This window comes from Bos taurus, chromosome 2 (assembly GCF_002263795.3).
Source record: "Bos taurus isolate L1 Dominette 01449 registration number 42190680 breed Hereford chromosome 2, ARS-UCD2.0, whole genome shotgun sequence".
NCBI classification, from domain to species: domain Eukaryota; kingdom Metazoa; phylum Chordata; class Mammalia; order Artiodactyla; family Bovidae; genus Bos; species Bos taurus.
The window spans coordinates 128,438,298-128,465,120 of record NC_037329.1 but is presented as its reverse complement, the minus strand read 5'-3'; the positions used below and the strand labels follow the sequence as shown (position 1 = coordinate 128,465,120).

Below are 26,823 nucleotides of genomic sequence, written 5' to 3'. Positions count from 1 at the left end.
TGGTCATAACTTTCCTTCCAAGGAGTAAGCATTGAAAATAAAGGACATTTAATGTGGTATCACATTTCCTAGATACGGTAGAATGGAACTGCTGCTGCTGCTGCTAAGTCGCTTCAGTCATGTCCAACTCTGTGCGACCCCATAGACAGCAGCCCACCAGGCTCCCCCGTCCCTGGGGTTCTCCAGGCAAGAACACTGGAGTGGGTTTCCATTTCCTTCCAATGCATGAAAATGAAAAGTGAAAGTGAAGTCACTCAGTTGTGCCCGACTCTTCACGACCCCATGGACTGCAGCCTACCAGGCTCCTCCGTCCATGGGATTTTCCAGGCAAGAGTACTGGAGTGGGGTGCCATCACCTTCTCCGGGTAGAATGGAACAGGTATAGTTATTTCTATCACAGGAAAATCCAGAGTCCTGTGGTCACCATATGTGCAGCTCAAAAGTCATAGCCCTTTTCAGCTTGCCTGGAGCTGGGCTCCCTCAACCTCGGAAGCTTTTCAGCAACCCCACAGGGTTCAGCCAGAGTGTGACAGGACCCTGGGGAAGAGTCAGGAGACTCTGGACCTTCACCCAGGAGCATGTTCCCTGGGCCACCAACAGTCTCTGACAAGTCTGCGGAGCAGTGCTGATGGTACTTAGATAGTTCCCTGGGAGTAGTTCAAACAGCCAACTGGGAGAGGATTAGACAGTTTTTTAAAAATTGTCTGTGTTCATGCAAGATTGTGTTTGTGAGATTCTTCTGTATCTCGGCCTGTGGTGGTAGTTCCTTCAGTCTCACTGCTGTATGTTGGTCTGCGTGTGAATAGGACACAATTTATCATTTCTACTGTTGATGGCATTTAAGCAGTCTCCAGTCTTGGATTATAATAAATCATGTTGCCATGAAAATTTCTGTGCCTGTCATTTGGAAAACATAGGCTCTGAAGGCTTGCTTTTGAGGGTTATATATATATATTTTTTTAAATCTTGCCCATCTAGCTTTAGAATGTTCCTTATAAAATACACGTTAAACCAGAGCACAATACCAAAACAACTAGAATGAAAAAGAAAAAATATGCAGTTTTACTCATACTGTACTGGTGGGAGTGGAAGTTGGGGTACAGCTACTTTGGAAAACCATGACAATACCTACTAAACTGAACATCTGTATGTCCTGGGACCCAGGAATTCCGCTCCTAGTTTTATGCCCAACAGAAGTACATGCATTTGTTTTCCAAATGACATGCACAGGAACCTTCATAGCAACATGATTTGTTATAACCCAAGACTGGAGACTACTTAAATGCCCATCAACAGTGAAAATGATAAATTGTGTCCTGTTCACACGTGGGCCACCATGCAGCAGTGAGAATGAAGAAACTATCACCACAGGCCAGGATACGGATGAACCTCACAAACATAATCTTGCAAGAACACAGGCACGAGAAAACACAGTGTATGATTCCATCGATATAAAGTGCAAACCCAGGCAAACGATCAGTGCCGGCAGAAGTCAAAGTGTCACCCTGGGGTGAAGTCTACTGACGGGAAGGGGACACAAAGTGAGGATTTGGGGGTCCTGCTAACATTCCTTTTCTCCACCTGGGTGCTGGTGACATGGTGAGTTCACTTTGTAAAAATTCATCCAGCACTTTTTGTTATGCATGCTCTACCTCGTTAAAATTTTTTTTCATGTTAAATGTTATTTTTTTAAATGACATTCATGGAGATATCAGAGAAGGCAATGGCACCCCACTCCAGTACTCTTGCCTGGAAAATCCCATGGACAGAGAAGCCTGGTGGGCTGCAGTCCATGGGGTCACTAAGAGTTGAACACGACTGAGAGACTTCACTTTCACTTTTCACTTTCATGCATTGGAGAAGGAAATGGCACCCCACTCCAGAATCCCAGGGACGGGGGAGCCTGGTGGGCTGCCGTCTATGGGGTCACACAGAGTTGGACATGACTGAAGCAACTTAGCAGCAGCAGCAGCAGCAGCATGGGGATATTCTCTCTTTTTTTTTTTTTTTAAGTAAAGAAAAACCGAAAATTCAGAGAACAGCAGGTCCTCATGTGTTGCCCCAGAGGCACGTGCTGGCCTGGCCAATGGCTGCAGTGAGCCATGCGACACCTCCTTCTCCCTGCAGGGCGCTACATCTTATCCTTCGTTGGCTGCGGTCTGGCCATCGTGGGTACCTACTTGCTGGTGACATTCGGACCCAACAGTCATGAGAAGATGACAGGCGATAACATCATCAGGCACCTCGTGAGCTGGCCTTTTCTCCTGTACATGGTACGAGAAATTCCGGTCCTTCCACCTGAGGTGGTGGGTATGGGGATGGAGTCCTAGAAACCGAAAACCTGAATTCCCAGCAAGACGGGGTTCACAGGCACCATGCAGTATTTCACAGCGCTGAACACCATGCTCGCGGGAGTATGTCGTTCCCGGTCAAGTGTTTTCTTTTTTCCCCACTGTGTCCTGAGTAATGTCTAAAACTGCATGTATAATATGACAACTTGATTTTTTAGAGGTATTTGTAGGTCTGTACCATATCTGTAAAATAATGGACAGAAAAACAGAAACTCCATGAGTAGTTGTCTCTGGGAGATGGAATTATGCTTGTGTTTTTTATTTTGTCTTTGTCTTTACATATCGCTACATTGAGCGTTTAAAACAGTTAAGGTAAGAAAAAAAAGTTAAAATTGTAAGCAGTTATTTCTCTTTGGCCAGTATCACACAGCTGATAGAAGCTGATAGAAAAATGAGAGACAATGGGAACTTTATTTCCTAAACCCCCAACTGGAGCTCAGTCCTCTGCTCCAGTTACATCCTGGTTGGGTCTACGAGTAGACTAAACAAGGACATTCAAGGTATTTGATAAAGCTACTGGTATATTCCTGCTCCATGCATGGCACCATGTTAAATGTTTTTTAGTATATTATCTGTCACCAAAAATAATCAATAAACCAAGAGTTTTATGTGAGCTAGACTATGGACCATAGCCCTGGAGACAGCCTCTCAGGTCACACTGAGGATCTGCTCTGGGGAAGCCTGGTTTTCAGCACAATTTTGTATCTTGTCAGGTCAAAGAACATTAAACAAGTCAAAGATGTGCTCTTTCAAGTTAAAAAAACAGATCAGCAAACAGCAAGTCCGTCTGTCCATGGTACCTGGGGAGGGAATCTTATCATCGAAGGGGTAGCAGAAAAGAAGGCATTTAATTTTTTTTAACATGAACATTCTTTACTTCTGGTCAGTGTTCCCTTTTCTTTCATAATTAAAGCAGATGTACGATGCATGTAACAAGCTGTTTTAGTTAGCGTAAAATTTTGAATTAAACCATGTATAAACCAGAACGACTTCCCCAGACCTCAGGATGTGAAAATGTGTTTCATCACCTCTCAGATTCCCTCAACAGTCCTATAACACAGGCGTTCTTCTCTCCATTTTATGGACTAGAAAACCGGATCTCAGGGTTAGGAGGTTTCCCAGAGTCCCCTGAGGGCAGAGCTGGGCCCGAAGCCTGCCTGCCTGGCCTTGCGTGTCACCACAGCCTGCTGACCACGGCATTCACTGGTGTTGCCTCAGCCGCCTGGGCCTGCTTCAGAGGCCCCAAGCGTCCTTTCCCCTCAGATTTCCCACAAATCAGAGGACTTAATGTTTCTGCAAGGTTGGGGCTGTGTTATCTCCAGACCGCCACCGGCCCCAGCTTTGACCCGGTGGGCCTAGAAAAGTGTCTGCCGGGCAGAGCCAGACACCCACCTTTTCAGGAAATGCTTGACCTCAGAACACAGACTTCTCTTTACAGAGTCCTGGGCTCGAGTCCATTCCTTACTGTGTAGCCATTACCAAGGCCCTTGGCCACGTGTTCTGCCTCCTTCTCTGTAAATCAGCGGATCCCTGGACCTGCAGTGGTTGTCGGGAGAGACACAGATGGTGTGGGAACCACCTGGCCCGTGACTAATGCTCAGTGACCCATTCAGTTTATCTTCCTCCATCATGACTGTGAGGCAGCTGGAGGAATTTGGCCAAATCAAATTCAATAAATGAGTGTCTTCTCTGTGGCAGACACTGTGGATACAAAAACTAAATGAGACATACTCACAGAACTCGTGGTCCATCAGGAGGCAGCAGCGCATACACAGTCAGCTCGCACTAGGATGCCAAGCGCTCTCCCGGAATGCATTCAAGCATCATGAAAATGGTGGGGAAACTGGCCCCACCCCTACCCCCAGCCAGAATCCACACCCATCAGTTGGAAATACTGAGGAATAACTGTGCATCTGCTTGATGGCGTATTCTGCAGCAATGAAAGATAATTATGACAACTTCATAAAACATGAAAATTGTTTATGTAACTAAAAATGGCCCAGCACAAAATTGGGCTTGGACGGTGATGGCAAGTAGATAAAACAGGTATTCACTGTGACAAAGACCGGAGGACACAGGAAAATGAAAGCTGCTGTGTTTTGTGGTCTCATAATTATGAGGAATTTTAAAAAATGGTTTTCTTCTTACAATGCCGATTAATATTTCCGTATTGGTTTTTATGGTAAACAAACTCCGGTGGGAGGTCAAGGCAGGCAAACGGAGCTGAGCTGTTGTTTTAGTTTTGCTAAACTAAAGCCCAGTGATGCTGGGCTTGCTTCACTCCCTGGAAGAGTATTGCCAGTGTCTGGACCTTTTTAAGGAGTAGAAAGGATAAGTTGTTGCCGTAAGGGCGGGGAACTTCTGAAACTTTAGAGTTCTCTAATTTTACATTTTCTGGTAGGATTGTTTGCTTGTAGCCCACGAGGCTTCTCTGTCCATGGAGTTCTCCAGGCAAGAATACAGGAGTGGGTAGCCATTCCCTTCTCCAGGGAATCTTCCAGACCCAGGGACTGAACGTGGGGAGCATCTTCTGAACACAAGACACAGGGCTGCAGGCAGCATAGCCTAGTGGGAAAGCTCATGTGTCCTGGAGCCAAACTGTCCGGGTTCGAACCCCATTTGCTAGCTTGGGATTGCAGTAGTATCTGCTTCCTAGAATTATGGCACTGATTTAACGAGTTGAGTGAGTAAAGATAACATGCTTAGAAGACAGCCAGGCAGGTTCATGAGCTCGTTAAGCATAGGCTGTGATCACGGCCCTGTGAGTTAGGAATTATTGTCATTATCCCCATTTCACAGAGGCGGTAACTGAGGTTCAGAGAACTTAAGTGGCCTGCCCAAGGTCACCTGGCTAGTTTAGAAGGAGGTCCAAGCTCAGAACCGGGCGTCCCTGACTCCAGATGTCCTCTCCTTCCAACTCTGCCAAGCGGCACACAGTAGTGCCCTGGTTAGCGAGCGACTGGTATATATAGACCTACATACTTTACCGAAGAGCTCGTCTCAGCAGACAAGCGTCTCCCTCTGTGACCGGCTCCCCAGTTTCAGTGGGCATTACCATGGAGCAGTGAAGGGGGTCACCAGCCCAGCCTGGTGAACCTTGACCATCCAGGACAAGGTGGACGTGAGGCTGGCACAGCACCCTCAGAGCCCCCCAACGAGGTGGACTCCCCCGCAGGGTGGGGGTTAGAGGGACTCAGCGTTCCCTGCTTCCCTGCAGGATGTGTAGCAGGGCTCTGGGAAATGTTTCAATTCTCTTTCCACACGGAGGGCCTGCAGCTGGTGCGGTCCGCAGCATAAGCTCCAGCCCAGCCCACCAGGGTCTCCTGGTCTTGCCCGTCGCCCCCCGCTGACCTCCCCTCTTGCTGTTCTCCGCAGCTCGTGGAGATCATTCTCTTCTGCCTGCTGCTGTACTTCTACAAGGAGAGGAACGCCAATAACATCGTGGTGATTCTCCTCTTGGTGGCCTTACTCGGTAAGTGAGGGTCCGGGTGGTTGAGTTTTGCCACTTCCCTGGTGGCTCAGCCGGTAAAGCATCTGCCTACAATGAGGGAGACCTGGGTTTGATCCCTGGGTCAGGAAGAGCCTTTGAAGAAGGAAATGGCAACCCACTCCAGTACTCTTGCCTGGAAAATCCCATGGACGGCGGAGCCTGGTAGGCTACAGTCCATGGGGTAGAAAAGATTCGGACATGACTAAACCACTTCACTTTCTTTTCTTTTTCTTTAAGTAGCACCAAAAGGAAATAATGGGTTTTGTTTACCGAGCTTCGGGCCACTGGACCCAGGAGCTGCTGGAGGCCGGCTCAGGCTGGTCCCTCTGCATCAGAGGCTACCAGGGCTGGGTTCCTGCTAACCGGACACAGACCTTGTTAGTTTCTTTTTTTTTTTTTTTTGATTGGAGGATAATTGCTTTACAATATTGTGTTGGTGTCTGCCATGCATCAGCATGTATCAGCCATAGGTATACATCTGTCCCCTCCCTCTAGAACCTCCATCCCACCCCTCTAGGTGGTCACAGAGTCCTAGTTTGAGTTCCCTGAGTCCTATAGCAAATTCCCACTGGCTATCTATGGGCCTCGTCAGTTTCTTCGTTAGGGTTAGGGTTAGGGTTCAGCGTTTGGTGTTCTTGCTCAAATACCAAGTCTCCTAAGTGCCAAGAGAGGTGCTGCAAACTAGCTAGAGCAGTGAGCCAGACAGACCCCCCTCCACTCAGGCTGCTGTTATTCTAAAGGGAGGAGAATGACAGTAAGTGAGCTGACAAATGTATAAACAGTGTTAAGTTTGAGCAGTGACAATTAACAGTGACAAAGAAGAAAGCAGAGTAAGGGTGGAGGGGGCGACTGGAAATTAATTCAGAGAAGTCAGGGGTGAAGCGGGCTCCAACGGCGGAGTCCCTAAGGATGCTTGTAAGACCTGTCAAAGGTGAAGACTTAACTCTGGATTTAAAGGCAAGAATTGATTTCGATTTCTCTCTCTCTCTCTCTCTTTTTCCTTTTAGAGGCACAGTGGGTACAGTGGGGGAAATGGCTCCTAAATCAGACTGGGGCAAGGCTCTCAGCCCGCATAGGGTTAGAGCTGCTAAGAGGAGCCGTGAGAAGCACCCCTTCCTCCTGGGGAGGGAAAAGTGGATGCCGCCCCACCACTGCCTCCTAGGGACTGTGTGTCAGCCACATGGTCCCCTAAACATGGGCCTCAGAGAACACCCAGATCTCAGGGCTGGGAAGGGGGTCAAACAAGGTGAGCACTGATCCCCAGTGTCCTGTCGAGAGCGAGTCCACTCCAGTAGCAGGCCGTAGACCACGCAGATCCGAGTCATTGTTTGATAGGGTTCCACTGTTTCTTCTTTAACAGCTTTGTGCATGCTGAATCGCTTCAGTCGTGTCCGACTGTTTGCCCATGGACTGTAGCCCACCAGGCTCCTCTGTCCATGGAATTCTCCAGGCAAGAATACTGGAGTAGGTTGCAATACCCTCCTCCAAGGGATCTTTCCAACCCAGGGATCGAACCCACATCTCTTCTGTATCCTGCATTGGCAGGCAGCTTCTCTACCACTGGTGACCACCTGGGAGGCCCTTAAACAGCTTTACAGAGATCTTATTTGCAGACCATAAAGTTCACCTGTTCAAAGTGTATAGTTCAGTGATTTTTAATATATTCACAAAGGATATGACCATCATCATAATCGAATTTTAGAATGTTTTTGTAGTCCCTCAAAAGAAACACCATGCCCGCTGGCAGTCACTCCTCATTTTCCCATCCTCCCAGCCCATGGAAGTGGAAGTAGAAAGTGAAGTCGCTCAGTCGTGTCCGACTCTTTGCAACCCCATGGACTGTAGCATGCTAAGCTCCTCTCTATCCATGAAATTCTCCAGGCAAGATTACTGGAGTGGGTTGCCATTTCCTTTTCCAGGGGATCTTCCCGACCCAGGGATCAAACCTGGTTCTCCTGCACTGCAGGCAGACTCTTTACCGTCTGAGCTACCAGGGAAGCCCATGGCCAGTCACTAATGTACTTACTGTCTCTATGGATTTGCCTTTCTGGACATACTATATAAGTGGAATCATACACCCTGTGGCCATTTGTTACTGGCCTCTTTCACTGAGCATCGTGTTCGAGAGGATTCATTCCTGTTGTAGCATGACTCAGGGGCCCATTCCTTGATGATGTTGTTTGCAAAGTGGGTTGGAACATCATGGTCCCAAACCTTATCTCTTGGTGAATCAGAAGACCAGAGAGTTCCGAGGCATGTTGGCCAGTTCCCTTCTGTCCCCTCCTCACTAACAAGGGCAGTCTGGAGGAAGCGCTTGTCTAAACTGGCTGCTGACATTTGAAAACTGCAGCCTAAGTAGCTGCTTGCTGCTAAATCACTTCAGTCGTGTCCGACTCTGTGTGACCCCATAGACGGCAGCCCATCAGGCTCCCCCGTCCCTGGGATTCTCCAGGCAAGAACACTGGAGTGGGTTGCCATTTCCTTCTCCAGTGCATGAAAGTGAAAAGTGAAAGTGAGGTCGCTCAGTCGTGTCCGACTCTTAGCGACCCCATGGACTGCAGCCCACCAGGTTCCTCTGTCCATGGGATATTCCAGGCAAGAGTACTGGAGAGGGGTGCCATTGCCTTCTCCGCTAAGTAGCTGAGGGGCCACCAAAAGTCACCATGTGTGATGGGCTGTTGGCAGGAGAAGGCAAAATGTGCAGAAGCTGAGAAAACAGTAAAGCAGAGCATTACAGCCAGGACAAGGACCTTTAGTTGTACCATACTTGGGAGCTTCTTTTGACTCCTGCTATGGCAGGGGAATCTGATAGTTTAGAGTGAGAGGTCATTTCTGCAGTGCTGGGTAAAGCAGTGGGCTCTACAGTGAGGTGAGCAAGACAGTCCACTGGGCGTATGGGAAGAAAAAAGTATTCAAACCGGTATTCATTTTTATCTTCACCTTTTAAGTGAAGGACATATGTTTCCTGCATATGTTTTATAATATACATACTATAAAAGCCCAGAATTAACTTGACTCTAATTTTAAAATAAATAAGCATACATATTTGAAAAGTATATACATATGCGTAGGGGTGTGCATTCTAAAACCTCTAGTCTAGGAAAATGTTTTTAAAAATACAACTGGTTAAGCATTTTAAAAGACCGAAAAGGGACTTCCCTGGCATTCCAGTGGCTAAGACTCCACGCTCCCAGTGCTAGGGACCTGGGTTCGATCTCTGGTCAGGGAACTAGATCATACATGCAGGCAGCTAAGACCTGGGAGGCCAAATAAACACATAAAAATAAAATTTAAAAAAGACCAAAAAAGCTCTTTACGCATTTTCCCTGTGATTGCCTTGAGGTCGTGTTCCAGACCCGGCGCCGCCGCTCTAGGGTTCCATGTGGACTCACTGCCCTTTTTTGGTTGAGTCCAGAAGGGACATTTGGAAATACCTGTTGGTGCTGTGCTTGCCTAGCTGCTTCCACGGGAGAGCACAGAAGACCTTCTCACTGTGTGAATCTCGGGCGGGGCTCTGCCCTCGGTTCCCACATGTCCTTGTTAACCTTCCGCAGGCTCCATGACTGTGGTGACGGTGAAGGCTGTGGCCGGGATGCTGGTCTTGTCCATACAGGGGAACCTGCAGCTCGACTACCCCATCTTCTACGTGATGTTCGTGTGCATGGTGGCGACCGCCATCTATCAAGCCGCGTGAGTTGCAGAGTCTTTTTTCCCTGGGCCTCCCCACAAAGGTCTCTTCCAGCTTCTGGGTCCTATCACGGTTGTTTTTGAAGCTGTAGGGAAGGGAGAACATTCACAGGCAGCCTGTCACCAGGGTTTGGCATCCACTGTGGAGCGAGAAGTTTCACTCATTTGCTGAGTTATATGGAGGGCCTTTTGTGCCACTTGAAAAGCCTCGAGTGGGTGTGTTTTCCTCTGTGCCTCAAAAATGTGAGACCTGCACGATCCGAGTCAGCCTCCCTTCCCACCTGGACCGAGACGGATGCCCGTTTCAAGGCTCTCCAGAAGGAGCTGTGCCATCCCCAAGAGGCATTTGTTTGTGATCCAAGAAAGAGCAAGCAGTTGTTATTTCTTGTCCTCAAGAAATCTGTCCAAGTAGAAGAACAAGATGACAGTTTCTCCCTCAAAAGCAGGAGTTCTGAGGGTGGGAGGCCTGGGCCTCATTCACGTTTGAGACCAGTGACCAGCAGAGAGCCTGGGTGGGTACGTGGCGGATCTGCGTGGGGACAGAGGGTGGACAGTGCAGGACTCAGTATGGTGTGTGTGGCAGGTCAGGCGCCAGACTCCAGCTGCTGGGGCTCACCATCTCCCCACAGCGCCTTAGGGGGGCAATCGGGGTGACCACCGCTGCCCAGGTGCTCTGCTCTCACTGCCTTCCCACAAGCTTGAGTTCATTTGGCCCCCACAACAATGAGGTCATCCTCATTTTGCACATAAGGAACTGCAAGCGTCCAGAAAGTGGTGGAGCTGAGAGTGAACCCAGCCATCTGGCTCCCTCCCCTTCCCTTGCCCCTCACCCCTCTGCCCTAAGCCCCCTCCTCTAAGCTTCTCTAAGACAAAGAGTCCTCGTCTACAGATGAGAATACCCATGTGCATGCGTGCTCAGTCATTCAGTCTTGACCAGCTCTTTGTGACCTCGTAGACTGCAGCACGCCAGGCTCCTCTGTCCATGGAATCTTCCAGGAAAGAATATTGGAGTGGGGTGCCATGTTCTACTCCAGGAAATCGTCCTGACCCAGGGATCAAACCCACGTCTCCTGCATCCCTGCTTTGCAGGTGGATTCTTTACCACTGTGCCACCTGGGAAGCCAAACCATAGCTTCTTTTATGATTTTTGTTACTATTATCATGCCAGTTATTATTTTGTTACTATTATTATGCCAATTATTAAGATGTTACAGAAAAGCCCGAATGAACTTTTTGATCACATCATGACTATGCTTAGTCCTCCTACAGTGATTCTGGTCATCATCCCTGAGCCCCTGCCCAGTGTAAGGCTCTGTGCTGTGTCCTCCAAGGGTTACAGAGATGACCGGGAGGCTTCTCACTCGTGCAGTCAGCACACGTTCCCCGACACCTGCTGTGTACTAGACCTGTGCTGGGCCTTCTGCACACAGAGGTGTGAGCGGCAGTCACTGAACTCAAGGCGCTCACAGCTCTGGTGGGGGGACAGCTTGGTAAACAGATGATTACAGTGGGTAGGAGGTGTATTTTGGTGTAAGCAACTTTGCAATAATAACCACAATGCTAGGCAGTACAATTACAATTCAGTCGCTTAGTCGTGTCCGACTCTTTGCAATCCCATACCGCAGCATGCCAGGCCTCCCTGTCCATCACCAACTCCCAGAGCTTGCTCAAACTCACGTCCTTTGAGTCGGTGATGCCATCGAATCATCTCATCCTCTGTCGTCCCCTGCAGAGAATGGACAAAAAATATACTCCTAAATAACAGAGAGTTTTTTGTAGATGGAGAGATGGGGAATGACTCTAATTTCCTCTCTCCTTTTTCTTATATTTATCTCAGTGACTGTTGAATTAAGAAAACTTGTTTAAAAAAATTAATGACAGCACAAGGAAGTTAATGATAAGTGCTCCAAGAGTTTCTTGGCATGTTTAAGGGATCAGGAATGGCTTTTTAGTGGGTTGGGAATGCAGGTCACACAGAGGCGAGGAGAAGGGCATTGCAGTGATGAGAACCATGTGGGCAGAGGTGCTGGAAGGAGAAGGGGGTGAGCTTCAGGCTGTGTGTCCAGGGGAGGAATGGGAGCTAAGTGTGGACCCCAGCTCGGGAGGCACACGAGGCTGGCATCTTCGTAAACCCGCAGAATGCCCCTTCGTGCCTTGTCTTCGTTCTTCACACCTAGCCCGCAGTCACTGGCTTTGTCCTCTGCCCTCTGACATCCCCCCACAGCCCGCTGACTAGAGCTCTTTTGTGTTGAAGGTTTTTAGGTCAAGCCTCACAGATGTATGACTCCTCTCTGATCGCCAGTGTGGGCTACATTCTGTCCACCACCGTGGCCATCACAGCAGGTGAGCATGCGGTGGCCAGATTTCTGTCTTCCGCCTCGACAGCAGGTTTGTTACCCTGGGGTCCGGGGAGGGAGCACCACCTCCGTCAGAAGGCCAGTTCTGCTGAGCTGTTCTGCCCGTCACAGTTGTAGATGGTCTCATGGGAAAAGAGAGACCTGGGTTTTCACCACAGCACAGACACAGAGCTGTGTGGCTCTGGGAAAATCACTTCACCTCTCTGAGCCTCAGTTCCACATTCATAAAATGGAATACTTTCCTCCTAGAATTGAAATATGAACGTGTTAGTTGCTCACTCACATCCGACTCTTTGCGACCCCATGGACTATAGCCTGATAGGCTCCTCTGTGTCCATGGAATTCTCTAGGCAAGAATACTGGACTGGGTAGCCATTCTCTTCTCCAGGAGATCTTCCCCACCCAGGGATTGAACCAGGGCTCCTGCACTGCAGGCAGATTCTTTACTGTCTGAGCCACCAGGGAAGCCTAGAATTGAAATATGTATAGTCCAAGTGTCCCTTACTTTGTACTGCTTGTGCCAGGTTTTATTAACAATTTTTACCCTCATCTGCTAATTCCACAGCCCCCACTGGCCAAGTGACCACATATTTCCTCTATATAATTTTTAGAGATCATTTATATATACACACACACACACACACACACAATTTTATATATACATATAAAACAAGTGCTCAATAAGTGATTTTCATTATTACACTCCGCTTTTCTTCTATTTCACCTCCATATTTTTGTTTCTTTTTCTTTCTGAGGTGGCTTCAGAGGCTAAAGACGTATCAGAGTTTGTTGTTTGTAAGAAGCAGTGGTGACTAAACTTTTCAGAGTAAAAAGACCAGTAAGAGCCAGTGTGCCTCCCCTTGCGGAAGGCCCAGCGGTATAGCCGTCTGCTTTGCCCTGCAGTATGTTCAACTGGTGCCCAGACCTTGCTTACAGAGATCAGGATAGGAGGGCATACAGCCTGCCAAGCCTGTGCCATGAGCGGGACCAGGGATTGAGTAGGGCTTGACCCAGAGCAGCTGGAAAGCTAACCTCATGTGGATCCCGTGGGAGTTTCAGTCATGGTCAATGACTTCAGTCCAGGCAAGGTTGAAAGGAATATGAACACCGTGGTTGAGCTGGGAGTCTAGCGGGAGCTCTGGGTGCAGCAAGAGGCGAGCAGGGTGGGGGGGTGAGGGGGTGCAGAGTGGTGAGATGAGTCCAGACTGACGCCAGCTGCAGGGTGAGGGCAGCAGGCCCTTGGCACTTCCACGCCACAGGGCGTGACATCTGCCAACCGCATGAGGCTGGAAAGCTCCAACGGCTTAACCACAAAGCCTTGGTTTTCCATCTTAAGAAAGATGAGGGAGAAGAGTTGCATAAAAACTGCTAAGTAAGGTTCTTGGCTCATAGTGTCATGTCACTGGGGGGTGCCGGGTGAAGGGTACTCGGGAACTCTGTGCTGTTCCTTTACATCTATTACTAATACTATTTCAAAAGAAAAAGAAAACAAAGTGGAGGTAAGAGGGACGGAAGGAGAGGAAAGGACAATCTGTTCTCCCAAAGGGCTTTTGGTCCACTCTTCAATACCTTAGCGGGCGCAGGCCTGGTATGTTGGGTCCCTTTGGTTTCCTGCAGGGAGGGCAGGCCACCAAATGCTAGGCAGACTGGCCAGCAGGTGATCTGAAAAGAGCTCACTTGTATTTTCCACTCTTCGCTGCTCAGGCGCCGTCTTCTACCTGGACTTCCTCGGGCAGGACGTGCTGCACGTCTGCATGTTTGCACTGGGGTGAGTCCTGTCCTGCCCCACCCCTGCCCCCGTATTGCAGGCAGGTTGCCCCTCTCCCCACACCCCTGCTCCAGCCTCTAAGCCAGTCCCTTCGAGCCAGAGGAACAGCTGGCAGTGGGAGCTTTGTCCCCAGAGGTGAGCGTTTCGCCCCCTAAAGCGTTTTATTTTTCCTCACTTCTCTTTTGGGCTTTCATCTCCTTGTCATTTCGTACACATCACATTTTGACCCGTGAAAAGACTCTCAGCCTCACCTCCGATCAAAGAAATGCATATTGAAAAAGAATTTTAATAAAAAGAAATACAGATCGAAGCCACACAGAAAAGTGAAGTCGCTCAGTCGTGTCCGACTCTCTGCGACCCTGTGGACTGTAGCCTCCAGGCTCCTCCATCCATGGGATTTTCTAGTCAAGAGTACTGGAGCGGGCTGCCATTTCCTCTCCAGGGAATCTTCCCGACCCAGGGATCGAACCCAGGTCTCCCACATTGCAGGCAGATGCTTTACCATCTGAGCCACCAGGGAAGCCCCAAGATGCCCATAACACGCCACGGTTTTGCAAGATCTAACAGGATGGGTAATTTCACATGTTGGTGAGAGGAGGAGACCAGCTCTCTGCCACAGTGAGAAGTTCTTTGATGTGGGAGGACAGTTTGGCAATGTCAGCAATGCTTTTTTCTTTTTAATTTTCAGTTGGAGGATAATTGCTTTACAATGTGTGTTAGTTGCTATTGTACAACAGTGTAAATCCCTTCCCTCTTGAGCCTCCCTTCCACCACCACGCCCCTCCCACCCCTCTAGGCCATCACAGAGCACTGAGCTGAGCTCTCTGTGCTGCACAACGGCTTCCCACCAGCTATTTATTTTACACACGGTGGTAGCCTATATATGTCAATGCTACTCTCTCAGTTAGTGAGATGTTTAAGTGAGCATGCCTCTTGTTGCAGCTTTCCATTTCTAATCATTTATCTCAGAAAAGTAATTGAAATGGGGCATAAAGGCACATGTATAAGGGTGTTTATTCATTTTGAAATCAATGGAATACACACATAATTGAAAGCAACCTAAATGCCCATCAGTAAGATACAAGTTAAATAAATCACACTGGGGTGGGGAGGATAGAAATGACTCCTCTGTTGACCTGGGTGGTGATCCCACAAGTGTGTGCACAGGCAAGATTCACTGAGCTCCACATTTCAAGACTGTGCATTTTGTTGCATGTAAATTATACCTCAACTTTTAGAAAGTGTGCTTGTTTATCTAAATTCTGGAGAAAAGAACAAAACAAAACGAAAAGACTGGAGACTCTGGAAGAATATACACCTATGTTGTGGACTGGGGTTTGTACAGGGACTTTGCAGTTTTTACTTTCTCTATTCCTGTACTGGTTGAATTTAGGCTATAAAGAAATTTTTAATTAAACAACAACAACAACAACAACACACTTTTAAAGGCAGAGGACTGAGATGCAGGGTAAGTGGAGGTGAAGAATTGTGAGGGTTTGGCCCAAGAGAACCTGGTTTGTTCTGATTGAGGCTTGTGTGGGCCACACGGCCTGTGGGTATTCACCTCCCATTTGCTCTCTGCTGATCCCAGGCCTGGCCACTTCTCAGGGCCATTCAGCAATGAATCCCGCTCTGCAGCTTGAACCCACCTTGTCCCTTTCTCCCATTACTTGTGTTTGAGTGCATCCCTCCAGCCTCACTCTGGCCTTGCTTCTCTTCCTCCCTCGTGTGTTCGCCAGGTGCCTCATCGCGTTCTTGGGCGTCTTCTTAATCACACGGAATAGGAAGAAGGCCATTCCCTTCGAGCCCTATATTTCCATGGATGCCATGCCAGGTAACGTCAAATCCCACGTGTCTAGCTGGCCAGCCCATCCGCATAGAATGACTGCTACTTTCTATTTAAAAAGAGACAGCCGGCCTCTGGGTTTGGTTACAGGGAAGATGTGCTGTGCTATTATGGTGTGACCGTCTCTCTCTCTTTTTTGTTTTTAGTTTTTTGTTTAATCTCGGTTTGCAAAAGAGGAGGCAATGGCTAAGGCACCTCGATTGGTTTTGAGCACATCTTGTCAGTTGTCATGTCTGCTGGGGGATCTTTTAAAGACCATCCTGATTCACCCTGGGTATAATTATGACCCCCAGTACGAGACTTCCTGCCTACAAAAGGAAAAATCCATTCATCTCAGTGGAATGGAATGATCAGAGAGGGGAAGGAAAACAGGATGATTGAAATTCAAATACCGTAACTTCATTCCTCAGGTTCACATGGAAGTAGATTGTTCTGGAAAGCCTAATACCACAGGGAGCTCAGGGTTCACACCAAGAAGCACACGTTCACACAGGAGGAACGTAAATGTACGAATCAGCCGAATACTGCACAGAAGGGAGTGGTAGGGCTTTGGAAAACTGGACAGTCCTTTCCAGCCTCAGGGGATTCAGGTGAGACGTTTAGGATGTTGGCCCAGCCCCGTCCAGATTTGCTGGTCTCAATTCGGGATGCAAGTGACCACTAGCTTTCACACTTTAACTCAAATTTAATTTTTATTTTAGATATAGGAGATGGAACTCTCTCCAAAACATAATCTCCTACCTTCCATTAAGACAGTCTCATGAAAATACAATTGCAGTGATGGTATAGAATTCTCCTTAATAAAGCACTTGTGAGGCAGGCATGTGCTCAGGGCTGACCGAGGTGCCCCTGATCTAATTGGCCCAGGATTTATGTGTCTACTTTTTATATTATTTCCTCATCTCTTGCTATTAAGCTGTTGTCTGTTGTTCTTGCTGTTACCAGCCTGCCTGTTAATAGCAACTCTGTGTCAATCTTCTCATTTGACCCAAGTTGTGCAAATTGCATATAAAATTAAAATAAATAAGCTCTGAGTTGGGGCCTTAAGGTTTCTCCTAGGAGTTAAATGCATGAGCTTTGGTGCATGGACCTTTGAAACATCTAATCTGGCTGCTCAGATGCCTTTTTTGCTTACTTCCTTGTTTCTCGGCTGTGTTCCGGATAGATGAGGGCGCTGGATAGCTGAATTCCAGATAGGTGAGGTGTCAACTCTGTGTGTGTGTGTGTGTGTGTGTGTGTGTGTGTGTGTACATGTGTGTTTGTGTGTTTTAAACCGTGTATGTGTATACATCTATATAAGTATTTGCATATGCGTATATACCAGATGTGTTTTCTGGTAGAAGATAGAAGGTAACCTAAGGTAACCGTAGATATCCACATTCTGTGATCTGTTTGTGGGTGTGGCTCTCGCTTTCTCTTTGTGCCTCATGACCTGTGGGAAGTTGGATGTTGGAGAAAGGAGACCCTGCCCTCCTGCCATGGCATGTCAGGACTGAGTAGGCCTGGGTTCTGTACTATGAGGTGGAGCATGGGCTTGGAGTTCAGATGACCTGGATCCAAATCCCATCTCCCGTATCTCAGTGGGATAGTACGTTAAAGGTCCCTTGCACAATGTTTGGGATATGGTAGATGCCTGGTTCAATTTCACTTTACTTTTGCTTTAAAAAAAACTTTGAAATTTCCAAACCTTTGTTTGACCTGATGCCAGGTAGAACAAGAAGAAAACCCTTAAACAGAGTTTCCTTTCCAGCTGCTTGGTTTCCCTGGTCAGCATCAGGACCTTCCTGGCTTTTGGTCTCACCAGATTGACATCTTCACAACCAACCAGTAGCCACCATTCAAGAGGAACTCAAGTTCCAGAGATTCAGTCTATGTCACAGTTGTGAGAGGCTTTAAATAATTCCAGAACCTGCAAGACTTCTAGAAACTGAGAAGGAGAAAAACAGTCCCTGACAGCAAGGAGCTGGCCTGGCTCTCACAGTTAGGCCTTGGGGCTCCTGGTTGAACATAGACCATTTCACAGAACTTCAGCATCAGACGAGGATGTTCTGTGACCATGTTGGATCAAAACACAAACAGGACCACACCACTGTCACGTCCAAACCCAGACAAAACATGAACCATTGTCTGGACGATAAAGACCAACCATCCACCTAACATGAATGACTCCTGGTTCTTTACCAATCACAGTTTTAGACTCCATCTCGTCTTCTTTCCTTCTAGATAAAAATCATTAAGATCCCCATTTATAGAATTAGCCCCACTTCCTGACAACATCTAATCCAAAGCAAAGCCCTGCTTCCTAAAACCCTCCTAACATCACCCTTCCCAACCCTGATCCTATAATAGTTTCTTTTTGATACCCACTTACTGAAACAGTTCCCCATGTTATACATCTCCTTCACTGCCATGAGTCAAGAAACCCAAATGTGTTAGACTGTACTTGTATTCCTGGTAGGTTTGGGCTGGAGAGCATTGACAAAGCTAAACTCTGCCTGTGAAGCCAACTCCCTTCTCTGAGAAATAGGCATCCCCTCATCTCCTCCAATTTCCTCCCCAAAATCCAAACTACACACTTTCAACTGTACCCTTCAAATTCTCATCAGCCAGGGCTTATGTGGGTGAAGGCAAAGGGCCTCCCACAGACCAGGACTTCCCAGGCTGTTAGTAGAACAGGTGAAGAGCAAGGGCTTTGGTGTCAGATCCCAGCTCTGTCTCTCATAGCTGTGTGTCCTTGGGCAAGTTACTTCACCTCTCTGAATCTGTGTTCTTACCCATAAAAGGAGGATAGTAGCATATTTCTGTCCTAGGATTTGGGGGGACTGAGGTCTGTAGGGAGCCCAGACAGCAGTCTGGTTAAGGGCGTAGGCTTCAGAATTTAAACCACTGAATCTGAACCCTAGAACTTCCACTTACTAGCTTGTGACCTCAGGCAATCTCCTTAACCTCCAACTGCCTCATTTTCCTAAATAAATAGTTGTGAGAATCAAATGAGAGAAAACTTTATAACGTTATAACATTATGATGTATGCCACCAACTAAATGCTCAGCCCCTTTATATAGGGCCAGTAACATTATTGCTCTTATTGTTACTGTTTAAAGCACTTAGCCTAGTGCATCAGGCATAAGAAGCAGTCAGATGTCAGCTGTTATTATCATCATAGTTTCATGGGAAGCAATTTGCATTCAGAATTTTTATTACTTAACCAAGGGGCAAGATAATTTAAAGTGTCTTAATTCTCTCCCAGGAAAAAGAATTGGCCTCAGAGGAGGCCAGGTCCCACCTGACTAGGGGAATTATAGAGTACATTTAAAGGAATTAACAACTAAGATATTTGCCCTCAAATAAAAGTAGAAATTCAATATCAATGTGCCCAGAAGTAATAAGAAAAACCACACCTAACCCTGTATGTGGATCAGGGATGATAATGTCAAAACTCTCCCTCTGAGCATCATGATATCTGTGTGTCACGTATCTGTGACACAAAAGTTATCCTCTTAACAGTATAATGAAATTTTTCTGGATCCTGATCTAAATCAGCAGTAAAGTGTGGCATCTACCATGTTCAAAGCACAGTGCTGGTTCCCCTCTGTCCCAGACATTCCCACCTCCTTCGAAGCCAACCAGTGGTTCCTCTTGACAGTGGCTGGCCTGTGTGCATATTTCCTGAAGATTCATCCCTTGTTGCTTAGCAACTGTAGTATTTCTAGTGTGTATTTATGGGTGTTCTTTTTTTCAATCTAAAGCATTCAGGAAATTGACAATGCACACGCTTAGCTCCTGAGCACCATAGTTAGTCCATGATGGGATAGACCCAGCCTCCTTTGGCTCCCTTATCACATAATGATTTGGGGGGATGGATTTTGTTTCAGGTATGCAAAACATGCATGACAAGGGGATGACCGTCCAGCCTGACCTCAAAGCTTCTTTTTCTTACGGGGCCCTGGAAAACAACGACAACATTTCTGAGATCTACGCTCCTGCCACACTGCCCGTCATGCAGGAAGAACATGGCTCCAGAAATGCCTCTGGGGTTCCCTACCGCGTCCTGGAACACACCAAGAAGGAGTGAGCCCGCCTTGAAGGAGACCCCTTTCCTCTATTCACAGCTGCTCAAGCGGTACTGACAGTGGTTCAATCCTTAATTCTAAAACTTGCCTTTCAAGTCTTTTTTTTTTTTTTTTTTAATCCACGAACTCTGTAGACGAGCATCTCGAAAAGCCTTTGCCTCAGACAAAGAATAGATTACCTTGGTCCTGGAAATTTCAAATGATGAGGCTGGGAGTGGGGGGATGAAAGCAGTGTTCTAGGGAGGCAGGACAGTTCAGCCTCTGCCTGCTTTAGCCCAAGCAGACTTGGAAAGCCTTCCTCATCTGCGGATGGTACCTGGGCTTTCCCAGGCATGACCAAGGGTGGCCATGTTCTTCAGAGCTAAAGCCAGGCAGAGGTTCTGCCCCTACTTTCCAAATCCACTGAAAGGCTGGAAAGCTCTAGATCTAGTCTTCCCTCACCTCATGTGCAGCACCGATCTCTACCCACCTCCCTCTTGAGTCTGTACTTGTGATAACCTTCGTGTCACCTTCTCGTGGCATGGTGAGCCAGCCCCGGCTGTCACATTCTGTCACTCACCGGTAAGGAGTTCACATCTGCTTTCTGAGTGTCTGTGCCTCTCCAGGGAAGATGTGCTTGATGTGTTTGTACTGGGTTCTTTCTGGAAACTAATTTGATTCTGGTTCTGCTGCTAATTTTTTGCCCTCAAGGGAACTGAGAAATTAAGAGAAGGGAAAGAATAAGAAAGAGTAGGAGTGATGAGACTTCAGCCCTTAAAGGAAGAAAAATCCCTTTCATTTGACAAGAGGTGACTGCATCACTTATCAAAGGACAGACAGACAATCTGGGTGTTTTGTGTTGCATTTTCCTGTACACCAGTGCCCTCTGGGAAAACTAGGGGGGTGGAGGGGGGAGGTGCTTATTTTAGAGACAGCCTTGCTCACTTCTCCTCCATCCTCTCCTGTATTGATCGACTAACCAAGCTTGAGTCATTGGCTAACTTCCTTGGGGTCAATAGACTCTTTGGGTCCCCATACACATACATCCTCGAGAAGCAGGAATTCTCAGAAATGGGGCTGCTGCCGGCTGGCTGCATACACAGCTGTCTTCCCTTAGGCTGACTGTATACTTCTGAGAATAGCAGCTAAAGTTCTGTAAACTTTAATGAGAGTAAGGATCCCTTAGGGAATTTATTTAAAACGCAGACTCCCACACCCCAACCTCAGATTAAGTGGGACTGGGACCAGGCCCAAGCATTGCATTCTTGGGACTTTCCTGGTGGTCCAGCGGTGAAGACTCCACACTTTCAATACAGGGGCACAGGTTGGATCCCTGGTCCAGGAACTAAGATCCCACAAGCCGAGTCGCGCAGCCAAAAAAAAAGAGTCTGCGTTCTGAACTGGCAGCGTAGGTGATTTTGAGGCTGGTAATCCAAGTATCACACACCTTAAAAGTCTAATAACTGAGAGAGCCAGTCTGCTAAAATCCTGACACCCCCACACCCAACCCACCCCCCGGTGGAAAGCTGGAACTATCATTCCTTGTTTCCTCTTGGGGGTGCATTTGGCAGGCTCAATAATCCCCATAGGATCCGTGGCATTTCTCCATCCAGTGATTACCTCTTAGAACTGCACTTCCTGCTTCTCTAGGCAGCCTTGAGCTAACAGGCAAGATAACAGTGTTAACAGACCAGTGTTGATAGATCATTAACCTTTATGGATTGTGCTTAATACCGATTTAGTACCTTGTCTTTGAAGCTGGTGTTTGTTGCCTGGGATAACCAGTTCTGTATTGTGTCTTACATGCCCAGGAAGGCAACAGACAATGGCTTTTTTTTCCCCTTTAGGATAGGTATCAACTCAGTTCAACAATGTTTGTGAGACACTGACTATATGTTAAACATTTGGACGGTGAGGGCTACAAATAATAAGACCTGATTTCTGCCCTCCAAGCCAGCAGCAAGAGACACAAATATGTGGTCGACTATGACAGGGCAGGCCGAGTGTGATAGCAGACCACAGAAAATGACAGTTACGGAGGCCCGCTAAAGGCAGGCCCTGAGCCCAGAACTGGGTATTCAGGATTGGAGATGATTTTGGCTAGACTCCCTGGTGGGTGGCAAATCTAGCTAAGATTTGAGCAAAACGTAGCCAGTAAAGTGATCACCCCCAGGCAGGGGGGCCAACATTTGCAAAGGCACAGAGATGGATTGGGGTGGGGGCAAAGGAAGAGCCAGGGTAGGTGATGGGAGATTAGCCTGCAAAGATCAGCAGTAAGAGGTGGAATCATGGAGAAACTTGAAGGCCTGGCTGAGGAGTTTAAAGCGTATCCTAGAGAACACAGGAGCCATTGATGGTTCATGAGGGTGAGAATGGCAGATTGGAAAGGAGGCTTTATGCAGAGCAGAGGAAGAATTTGAAGGGGTGATAAAAGTCAGTGTTCAAGGTCAGGCTGCACGCCTGCAAAACAAAACACAAAAGGGGAATTAAAATCCCTTTTCACTGCCACTCATATTTTCCCGATGATGTTTCCAATGTGGGTCGTAGACCAGGAAGGGATGTGAGGGTGGAGTGGATGGAAGAAAGGTAAGCAAGGAGGCCATTTAAATGTGTCGGACCCAGGTGATCAGCCGGCACCTTGTAGCCCCCAGCCTCACACTGTCATCTGCCCTTTGTTTGGTGACGTCTTTTGGAGTCAGGCAGGAGTGACGAATGGATACAAGCGCGCTGTAATCCTCGGTCAGCCGACGATCGTGGGTTCAGCGCCACCCGGGAGCTGCTGCTGGAGCCTGGGCAGCATCTGCCTCCAGGTTTAGGATAACAGCATCATCTTACGAGGCGGAGTACAGGAGGGCTGGGCAGAGCTGCTGCCGGAGTGGAAGCCAGGGGAGGTCACGTGGTCCCAGGAAGAACAGCTGATGTGGAGCCATGGCACCCAGAATTCCGACTGTGGTCTTGGGCCGGCATCTCCCAGTCTGTGTGCCCGAGTGTAAATGGACTGTTTGCCGGTGACCAATAAGCAGCACTTGCTGTTAGGATGGGGGACAAGGACATCCATTTTCCATCCGCAGCCCTGATTCTTTGTTTCTCTCGTGGTCCTCACATCCCCAAACCCTCTCAAAGGCTCCAAGCAATGTGACATGTCCCAGCAGCATCCCGTTCCCTGCCACCAGGACGTAAGGCAAGGTCACCAAACTTGGGTTTCAACTTTCCAGTTGTTCTCCAGCTTCCTCTGCCCGCCCCACTCCATCCCCCTCTCCTAAAGACTGGGATTCTGGAGTCCCTACTCAGACATCAACATCAGTTCACAGACGGGCACCTGCAGCTTTTAAAGAGAGCTTAGCCCCACTCCACCGGCCCCCCACCCCTCCCATGGAGCTGCAGGTCTGAAGATGCCATCACATGAAGCCTCAGGTGGTGGAGGGTTTTGCAGGGTGGAACTGGATGCTGGGTAGACGAGGGTGAATCGACCTCTCTCCGTCGCTTTGCTGGTGGGAACCAAGCAGCTGGATGGCACAGCATGGCAACGAGATGCCCAGCAGGGTAGTGTTGGGGAACCTCCAACCTGCAGCCTTGCGAATCCCAAATCCGGTCCCACACTGGCTGGTAGGCGTACTGATTCTACTGTGTGTTTCTCTGAGAAGTTGTGTAAGTGAAGTCACCTTAGACTATATTCTATGGGGATGCTCACATTTTGTTAATTTAATGACTAATGTATGGCATGTTCTTATTTTTCAAAAAGGTGTGTGCTAGGTACAAATAACATTATGAAGTGGTATTTAATTAAAAACAAAATCCACATGACACCTGTTGGGTTTGGGTCTTTCATTTGATTAATACTTTCTAGAGTTGCCTGCCTCAGTGCTGTCCAGCAAAACTTCCTGCCGCGACAGAGATGTTCTGTGTCTGCTGCCCAAACGGCAGCCACTATCCACATGTGGCTATGAAGCATTTAGATGTGGGGATGAAACCTAGGAATTGGGTTTTTCATTTGATTTAAATTCAGTTCCCTGAAATATCCCCATATATAGCTAGTAGCCACTGTAGGAACAGCGCAGATCTAGAGGTGCCCAGGATCGCAGTTAAGGATGAATTAAGCCCTTTTTTTTTTTTTTGTAGCAGTGAAGAGTATAGACTCTATGGCCACTCTGCTTGGGTTTGGTTCTTGGCTCCACTACTTATTAGCTGTGTGGTACTGAACAAGTTGGTTAAATTCTTTGTGCCCCATATGTAATACCAGGATAGTAACAGTAGCTTTCTAAGGATTATTATGAGGATTAGGTGAAGTAATAGATGTAAAGTCTTAAAACTATGTCCAGCACTCTGGACATAGTACACTCTCCATCAGGACACTATATTACACTGACCAGTGGTTTTCCTGTTTACTTATGCACTTCGGGGTGGTGGTTTAGCCGCTAAATTGTATTTGACTTTTTGTGATACCATGGACTGTAGCCCGCCAGGTTTTCTGTCCATGGATTTCCCAGACAAGAATACTGCAGTGGGTAGTCATTCCCTTCTCCAGGGGATCTTCCTGACCCAGGAATTGAACTCCAGTCTCCTGCTTGGCAGGTGGACTCTTTACCACTGAGCCACCTGGGAAGCCTTATTCCCTTTGAAATTGTATAGTGAACACTTGCGACTTTTCTTAGGTAATTCCAAGCACGTGTGTCTTTCTTCATTCTGAGTTTCCAATCTGTAAGGCAGGTGTGGAATAGTGCCTAAACGTTTATATCTGCACACACACAGAATAATGTGTACCCATATATTAACAAGCACTTATATGGCACAACGGAGAAGGCAATGGCACCCCACTCCAGTACTCTTGCCTGGAAAATCCCATGGACGGAGGAGCCTGGTGGGCTGCAGTCCATGGGGTCGCAAAGAGTCAGACACGACTGAGCGACTTCACTTTCACTTTTCACTTTCATGCATTGGAGAAGGAAATGGCAACCCACTCCAGTGTTCTTGCCTGGAGAATCCCAGGGATGGAGGAGCCTGGTAGGTTGCCGTCTATGGGGTCACACAGAGTCAGACACGACTGAAGCGACTTAGCAGCAGCAGTAGCAGTATATGGCACAAACTATACTAAGACCTCGTGTACATCTCGATTATTTTTTATAACAATTCCGTGAGGTAACTTTTAATATTATCCCCATTTTACAGATGAAGAAACTGAGACTCAGGTCATATAACCGGTAAGTAGTAGAACCAGGATTTGAGGCCAGAACTGCCTCCAAAACTTGAGCTCTCTACCCCTCTGCTGCACTGCCTTTCCTGCCGTGTGGTTGGCTTCCACGGGGTAAAGCCCACCACATGTTAGGATTTCACATCTGAAACAAAGCATGTACAGTTTCGCTGAAGGATACAGACTTACGGAACAGAAGCTCATCAACTGAGTCTCTCAGGATCACAATGGCAATGTCACCCATGGCAGGGACACGGCAGTAAAATTCAGAACAGGGCAGTGGGAGGATTTTAGAATTCGCCATGAGTCTCAAACTTTCTGATCTCATAAAACAGTTCAATTTAAAAATAGAGATTGGGGAATTCCCTGGAGGTCCAGTGGTTAGGACTGCAGTTTCACTGCTGAAGGCCCGGGTTTGATCCCTAGTTGAGGAACTAGGATCCTACAAGTCATGTGGCGAAGTCAAAAAAAATAAGAGATTAACAAAGCATTGCCAACTCTTTGTAGTTACTCTTGTTCTCATTAAATTTTCTGTTATTTGTTTTAACTTTCCTTTTGCTAAAGATTTGTTCATTTATTTTTGGCTGTGCTGGGTCTTCTTTGCTGCATGCTGGCTTTCTCTCATTGCAGTGAGCAGGGGCTACTCTCTAGTTGCAGGGCTCAGGCTTCTCATTGCAGTGGCTTCTCTTGTTGCGGAGCACTGGCCCTAGAGTACACTGGCTTCAGTGGTTGCAGCACACAGGTTCTAGAGTGCTGACTCAGTAGTTACGGAGCACGGGCTTAGTTGCCCGGCAGCATGTGGGATCTTCCTGGGGCAGCGATTGAACCAGTGTCTCCTGAATTAGCAGGAAAATTCTTAACCACCGAACCATCATTACCAAAATCTTGGCTCCCTGTCCACCAATGCCAAATAGTAGGCTAGGGCCTCAAGGATTGTGCCCCCCTCTCTTGGGAATAAGGAGAGGTTTTTATATCCTCATGAAGGTTTGGATTTTTTTTTCTTTTGCAAAGCTTCAAAACGGTCACAGCTGGCATCAGACAACTCAGCAACCAGGTCTGGTGTCCCTGAAATGATTAACCCCTGACAATCTTTCTGAGATGCAGAATGTTACCAGAGAATATAGGGGGAGAAGAATGCCACGTGAAGAGTATAATCTATTTGGAGTCAGAGAGTAGTTAATGAAGCTCTGTGAAGAAAAATCTAGCTGCAAGTGTTCGTCAGCAGTAACAGCTAAAAACTAACCAAGACTGTTTAACTCTTGCGGGTCTGTGTGGCTTTATTGTTGTTCAGTCGCTCAGTTGTGTCCAACTCTTTGCGACCCCATGGACTGCATCATGCCAGACTTCCCTGTCCTTCATTATCTCCCAGAGTTTGCTCAAACTCATGTCCATTGAGTCGATGATGCCATCCAACCATCTCATCCTCTGTCACCCCCTTCTCCTCCTGCCCTCAATCTTTCCCAGCATCAGGGTCTGTTTGGCTGGTATGTGCCAAAGGCTGTTCGCCAATTTCTGTTATGGTTCCATAGAATCATAAAATCTAAATAGAGGTTGGCAAAGAATCACTAACTCTTTTTGTGGTTAATCTTGTTCTCTTTAATATTTTTAATTTTTTATTAGTTTACTACAAAATAAATTCAGCTTTCTTTCAAACAAATAAACAACAACAGGAAAGAAAAGAAACTATGGCCCAAGTCCTGTTCAAGAGAAAGACTGTGTTTGGTATAGACGTGCCAGTGTTCTTTCATAGTCTTGTTAAATATAATAATGCAACTAGCATTAAGGTTGTCAATATAAACAAATGCAAACCAAAAAAAGAATCTTTTTTTTTCATTGTGAGGCTATAACTCCTGGAGACAGTGAATGACAAGGAAGCCTGGACTGTTGCAGTTCATGGGGTCACAAAGAGCTGGACATGACTGAGCAACTGAGCAACAACAAAGATATCCCTGCAGGAGCACAGTTAGTTCTGTGAAGATCGCGCAGGTGCTATAGGCTAAATGTTAGTGCCCCCACCCCGCTCCCCCAGTTCATGTGTTGAAACCTAATCCCCAGTGTGATGCTTTTGGAGGTGGAATTTGGAGGA

The 26,823-nt window shown here is 47.4% G+C and overlaps 1 protein-coding gene across 5 annotated transcripts in view; it reads left to right on the top strand.

Moving 5' to 3' along the window:
- Positions 1-23,355, top strand: part of NIPAL3 (NIPA like domain containing 3) — a 57,136-nt gene extending 33,781 nt beyond the window's left edge. For 4 of the 5 annotated variants that reach the window (XM_005203251.4, XM_005203252.5, XM_024978018.2 and 1 more), the window contains 7 exons: positions 2,128-2,273; positions 5,727-5,823; positions 9,396-9,531; positions 11,783-11,871; positions 13,590-13,653; positions 15,393-15,487; positions 19,373-23,355. In XM_005203251.4, the coding sequence (XP_005203308.1) occupies positions 2,128-2,273; positions 5,727-5,823; positions 9,396-9,531; positions 11,783-11,871; positions 13,590-13,653; positions 15,393-15,487; positions 19,373-19,572 (827 nt within the window). In that variant the 3' untranslated portion in view covers positions 19,573-23,355. The remainder of the gene's footprint in view (positions 1-2,127; positions 2,274-5,726; positions 5,824-9,395; positions 9,532-11,782; positions 11,872-13,589; positions 13,654-15,392; positions 15,488-19,372) is intronic. The other variant, NM_001193122.1, reaches the window with a different exon arrangement.
- Positions 23,356-26,823: the final 3,468 nt, after the last annotated feature.